The 6,391-nt window shown below is 36.9% G+C and overlaps 1 protein-coding gene across 1 annotated transcript in view; it reads right to left on the reverse strand.

Annotated features, from left to right (window-relative positions):
• c2cd2l (C2CD2-like) overlaps positions 1–6,391 on the reverse strand; it is a 29,841-nt gene continuing 23,450 nt past the window's right edge. Inside the window, exons 10-15 of the mRNA XM_015382882.1 lie at positions 5,642–5,763; positions 5,203–5,374; positions 5,011–5,109; positions 4,633–4,766; positions 3,413–3,623; positions 1–3,027 (exon numbers count right to left, since the gene is read on the reverse strand). Of these exons, the coding sequence (XP_015238368.1) occupies positions 2,774–3,027; positions 3,413–3,623; positions 4,633–4,766; positions 5,011–5,109; positions 5,203–5,374; positions 5,642–5,763 (992 nt within the window). The 3' untranslated portion in view covers positions 1–2,773. The remainder of the gene's footprint in view (positions 3,028–3,412; positions 3,624–4,632; positions 4,767–5,010; positions 5,110–5,202; positions 5,375–5,641; positions 5,764–6,391) is intronic.

The following is a 6,391-nucleotide window of genomic DNA, read 5'->3' on the forward strand; positions in this document are numbered from 1 at the left end:
AAATTATATTTCCAAAGTATGATAGAGTTCATAGGTATCCTAAAATCTGCACCAACTGCTTTACATAAAAGTCACACTGAGATGAACAGCCTTGCAGAATGCATTGAGTGGCTTATTTCTGCCTTAAAGCATTTCAATTCTGTTATACCGTAGTTCCTGTTTTATAGCAGGTTTTCAAGACAGCGGTGTCTCCATCTTTGGGATCCTTTCATATTTACCTGACAAAACTCCCTGAAGATTAAATCTTTTCAGTTTCTTCTCTTATTGCAGTCACTGCAAAAAAATGTTCCCACAAATTGCTAAAAACACTTATTTTCATACATTGATCCAATTAGTCCTTTATTGGTGCAGCAGTTTTAATCATATGCTAATAAAACATTACTGATATTTCACGCCCTGAGTGCAGTTTCTTTTGCTCCACACAGACATTTAAAATTTTGCCTGAGCTGAGCGACTCTGAAAGCTTTAATGAGAAAAATTAAATGTATTCTTACTGTTGATCTAAAGTTTATATACAATCACCATGAAGATTTAAAGTTTCCTGTATCTTCTAACAATGGATTTGATGCATGCTTTCTTTCGTGGTGGAATGATGCAGCAAAGAGGTGATGATTCATAAGAACAGGGCGGAAACTGGAAATTGTAGAATTTGTCTAATTTTGCATGGGGAAAAAACAGACTGTATAGGGCCATTTTTACTAATATTTGATTAGATGTTTCCATCCAACCTTTATAGCCTTAAAAAGCTTCTGGAAGAAATTTGGACATTTTTAAAAACTACTTCTGTCATTAATCGGTTGGATTTGTTACATGCATGGCTTTTACTCACAGTTCTACTAATTACAGATAGTTGGAGTTGGTAGTGTCCAAAAAGTGTTTATCAATCTGCTTTATTCAGTTTTAAATCAGTTTTTGTTTGCCTGTAAAAACATCTAACTGTCCCCTGCATTAAACAGCATGACCACAAAAAAAATGTACTTATAAATACATATATAGAAAAAAAAGAATCAGCTTTAGGATGTTAAAACCAACCCAGGGACCACAAAGATTCAGGCCTATCATAGAATATCCACAGCATCGGAGTTATTTAGGAGAATGTGGACCAACAGAGTTGGCCCAACATGAAAAAAAAAAAAAAAAAAAAACTCTGATTCAAAATGACTTAAAACTCCATAGATATTAATTTCTATCTAGGCAGACAGAATTATTTTAGGGATTAAAGACGGAAAAAGAAAGAGCTACCTACAATCCATGATGGGGAAGTATCTTTTTGATTCAAAGTGAGGCTTTTAATTGCAAAAAAAAAACAAAACAAAAAAAACACCACTACCTGTCAAGCACAGTGGTGGTACGATCATGCTGTGGGACTATTTGGTTGGTACTTCAACTTAAGCGCTTTATGAGATAAATGCATAACTGGTTGCTGAACTATAAAGCATCTGGAGTGGTCCAAATATTAAACCTACTTAAAACTTCAACAGACCGTGTTTAAAAGGCTGGCTTGTAACAAAAGAACAACCAATATAAGAGAGACCTAGAGAGCACTAACAACTCCTGTTAAATGTCCTCACTAAAACCGCAGCGAAAACCCTAGAGAAATAGCTGTATTTGCCCTCCATTTGAGCATCTAAGTCACATTATCTACCAATATAATGAGTATTTTGGCACTAGAAGATAACTATACAAATTGCACTGGAGATAAGATAATGGAGAGGTTTTCTTTTCTCACTTTAAGGGAAAATGTTCATTTTGCTTAGCTACTCAAATAAAGTGCAAATACATTTATTTTAAGAAACTTTTAGTTCCGCTTTTGCAGTATGCACACTCATAAATGCATTTAAAGGTCCAAATTAGTTATCTGTAAAGGATTATTGTCGTGCTGAGAGTCGTTTAACACAAAGAATTTAGCGTTGCTGCACAGTGCTGAAAGTATTTACAGTAAGGAAGTCCTTTTTGTGAATCAGCTGAATAAAACTTGACCAGGTTAATTTTTTTTCCTTTTTTTTTTTACTTAGATCTAGAGTTAAATCAATTATTATCCAGCAGGAAAGGTTTGGCTGCACCAACAAAAAAATCTAATACATGGTTTTCCACAGAAAACAACTTCATAACACAAATATTATATAAATACTACATGTTTTTTGATTTAGGGTATAAGATAAAACATGAAACCAGATTGTTTTAAGCAGATACGAACACACAGCAGAGTTCAACTGAGATAGATTCCTGGTAATTTTTCTAAGTATTGTATTTAAAATGAAATTTGCATAGAAAAGCACATCCAGGTATTCATTTTACAGAGGAATGCAGCTAGAATGACTTGGTTTTGGCAGGATAAAATAAATAGCACATTTCATGAATCACACATAATAATAAATTATTTTTTTTACAACCTTCAAAATTTGACATGTGCCATTAAAAAGAAAGGAAATCTCAGTCCAAAGTGCATCCAGTTATGTCACACTGTTATTTTTTCTACATAATTACAGTTTTAGAGTATTCCCACCACCCGTCTTCATCCAACGTTTAGTTTGCGTAAAAAAAAAAAAAAAATACAGCATTACGTTTCGTTTAGTTCTTTCCGAACCGCAGATTTCTCCTCAAAGAAAACAGAGTTCCCCAACCCCTTTTATATTTCTGTTTTAAAATTTTTGATTCATTTTAAAGAGTTTCCCTTCCAGAACAATTCCCCACACAGGAAATGATCCGAAACCCACTGGGGTTAAAAACTGATCCGACCCTTCAATGATCCCATGAATTGCTCCTGTGATAATCAGTTATCAACAGAGCCAGCTCCTCCATTGGTGGCAGCAGCCTTGCCTTTCGATTTACCAGACGAGCGGAAAGAGAAACGTTTGATGATGCGGCGGGAGAAACTGCCGGACTTTTTGCGTATTGTGCCTGTGGCTGGGGCCGTGAAGTTATTGCCCATGTTGGAGATGTCCTCATGGGACTGGCTGAGGCAGGGCTCCTTCTCTCTGTTTCGTCTGCGGAACAACAACTTGGAGCCGCTCTGGAGGAAGCCCACTGCAGAGAGTAGACAGCACCGAAAGAAAACACATCACTCAGCCATGCAGTTCTTCTAATAACCGGATAATTACTGATATAAACCCTCCGTTAATTTGATTTATTAGCACTAACGATGTTTGACAAACAGCAATCGAGTAAGGATATTGCACATGCTGCAGTACGGCCTCTAGAGGGCAGTGTTTGCTTATCTAGTCATTTTTACACAACAGGTACCGGTAAACTGAAGTCAGATCTCTGACAGTAAATACCTTGAACTGTTTACAAAACAATAGTAAAAGGAAATTAAACCAACACATCATGTTTATTATGTTTTTGTGTTAATTAAGAAAAGGAATTTAACTTAGCAAAATGAGCATTAAAAAAACTCTTCCTTCTACTTTACCCTTATGGTCCTTCAGGCTGCGGGTCTCCAAGGCACCAGCAGAACCAGTATCAGACTCCACATCATCCACAGAGGGGCGCTCCGATGCATCAGAGGGTGTGGTTTCATCTGGGTCCTGATGATGCCCCGCCCTGATGTGGTTGCCATGCATGGCATCCATGGCGGCTGCGTAGCCAGTTGATAGTGCACAGCTGTCCTCAGTGAGAGGAACCTGATAGAAATACAGGTGAAGCAAGGAGATGTGGGATGTTACCACATGCAGAGGTTTACGGCTTCAAACGGGACTGTTGGATGTTGTGGTTGTTAAATTTCACTGCCTTCAAATGTGTCTGTGAATCTGCTAAAACTTGACTGGCCAACTAAAATCCAAGATTAAAGAACTGGTCCAGAGGCTTTTGGTGATGCCAGAGGAGCTGCAGAGCTCAGGTGGGAGACTTGGAAAAAGTTAATTGTGTTTAAATAACACCTTTTCGGTGCATAACTGTACAGTATAATCTTAAAATAAGTGCATTTGCCCTTAATTTACGCAGGTAAATAAGATGATGAACTAATAGAATGAATATTTTGGCCCTTAATATGAGATAATTAGGGATTATTAAAGTACCGTATGTCAGATTCTGACTAATTTGATATCATGCACCCAGGATAAGATAATTTGATTGTTTTGTTTTTCTTATTCCATTGGTAAATTCTCTTTCTTAGCTGCTCAAATGAATTGAAACTACATTTATTTTGGGGAAAATAGACCTACTTATATTTCATTGCAGTAAATATACACTGCAAAAAGATCTCAATATCAGTAAGGAATTCTTAAAGTAAGTGTATTCACCCTATTTTAGTAGATAAATGGGTCTGCCAATGGAATTAAAATGTTTGACTCTAAAATAAGCTAATTTAATACACTTTAATGCACTTAAAATAAGATAATGAAGTTGTTTCTTTCTTATTGTAAATTTAAATATTATTCTTTTGGTAAATTGTCTAAATTAGTCATGCAAATCAGGGGAAAAATAAAAAAAAATTAAGAAAAATTCATTTAACCTTTGCTGTGTATTTTCTTATATGTAATCAAAAATCTTTGTATGAAATTTAGAAATATTACAAATTGGTTTCTTTCACGACATAAAACATTCTGAAAAAAATATATTCTGGAAAATGTCATTTTGTGCAATTAAATGCGATTAATCATGTACTGTGGGACACAGTGGCCACTTCCTGACCTTTGACACGCCAGAGATGATTAGCGTGCTCCTTTTGGTGGGTGTCTTTCGTGCCGCTTTGGATGCAGACTCTGTCAGCTGTCGAATCGCCGTCTCTGCAACAGGATCCAGGCCATTAGACAGGCGACTGCTCTCTAAGCAACACAAACACACATATACACACATCTGCATCAATGCTAGACTAATAAGCTGTAAACTGCTCAGGATATGACATTTAAGATGCAAGCATTACTAAGATTGAGTTTTGCAAACAGAAGCACACAGCCAGAGAAGTGTAAAAGAAGTGCATTTCTCTGTGCTCACATTACACTGCTGCTTGCGGCTCATACTTTGCATCTGTTTTGCAAAACAATATCTGGATTTTAGTGTGAAACTCACTGCTCAGGTTGGGACTGCTGCTGCCCTTCTCATCAGCTAACACAGCTGCTTTCTTTTCATTTACCTCCACTTTGGAGGGTGAGCGCAGCGGGGAATCACCTGGAAGGCAGAATCACTGCTATCACACCTGGACAATTATTAATCTCTGGCAGCTGACTGAGCACCATAAAATGCTTAACTCTGCAGACAAACCTGGGCTGTGATCAAGCTTCACTCGTGACTGGACTGTGGTGACGGTGGTGACAATGGTGCCATCTGGCATGACTGTTCGATCCACGTCGACCTTCTTTGTGGGGGTCAAAGAGGAGCGAATAGGCAAAGCATTCTGGGAACTGCGAGGGTCCTCGGTTTGTACATACAGCAGCTTGAGACATACAAGCATCAAAAAATAATGAAGCATTAGTGGTGATGTCTAACAGAGAAAATCAAATCGACCAAAGAGGTTCAGAAAAACATAATATGATCAGCAAAGTATCAAGCATTCCACTTTTTTAACGTGAACATTTTAATTCAGGTTAGTTCATGTCAGTAATGAAAACAGAAAACACATCTTATAGTGCAATAAAGTAACTTTAAAAGGTTTTGGGGTTTTCTTTTATTGTGAAGAAAGGAAGTTCATCTCCTGACTCACCTCTGTGCTGATGGTAGCATGTGGGGCTAAGCCAGGGCCAGGGCTTAGGTTCAGAACATGTTGCCCAGTTGGGATTTTAGACCGAACGTTCAGGGCAATGGAGGCATGTCCCATATGAAATTCTGTCATGGTTAAACAAAAGAAAATATCCCAATAAATCATATGAGTGCTACCTTTAACTTAAAAAAAGCAACAAAACAAGATCCTTTGCTGTTATTCTAAGCCTACTGCTTCTTTTCTTTATACCCAGAAGGTCATTGTAATTTTTGGGGACTTTCTTTAATAGATCAACAAAAAAGAAATATTGTTTTTCAAGGTTTTGTTGTTTCTGTTTAATATAGCAGAACGATTTTTGTGTCTTTACCTGCTTTGACACCAAATATTTCCTTCTTCCTACTTAGATTAAATGAGTAGATTCTGTAAACATCCATTTTTCGAGTCATGCCAAAGGGGTTCAATTAAACTGTGGTCTGACCTTTAGCTAGGTCACTCTACCATTACCAATTGGCAGAGGTGTCAAGTAACAAAGCACAAATACTTTGTAACTGTACTTAAGTACACTTTTTAGGTATATATACTTTACTCCATAACTTATTTTTCTTCCTACTTCTGACTTCTACTCATTACATTTTCACACAAGTATCTGTATTTTCTATTCCTTACATATTTAAAAGAAACCTTAAATGCTTCGGTTTAATATTTATAAATATCTATTTCACGTCATGTGTGCCATCCAATGCAGATCATTGG

The sequence above is a fragment of the Cyprinodon variegatus genome, unplaced genomic scaffold (genome assembly GCF_000732505.1).
Source record: "Cyprinodon variegatus isolate N-32 unplaced genomic scaffold, C_variegatus-1.0 Scaffold268, whole genome shotgun sequence".
Lineage (NCBI taxonomy): Eukaryota > Metazoa > Chordata > Actinopteri > Cyprinodontiformes > Cyprinodontidae > Cyprinodon > Cyprinodon variegatus.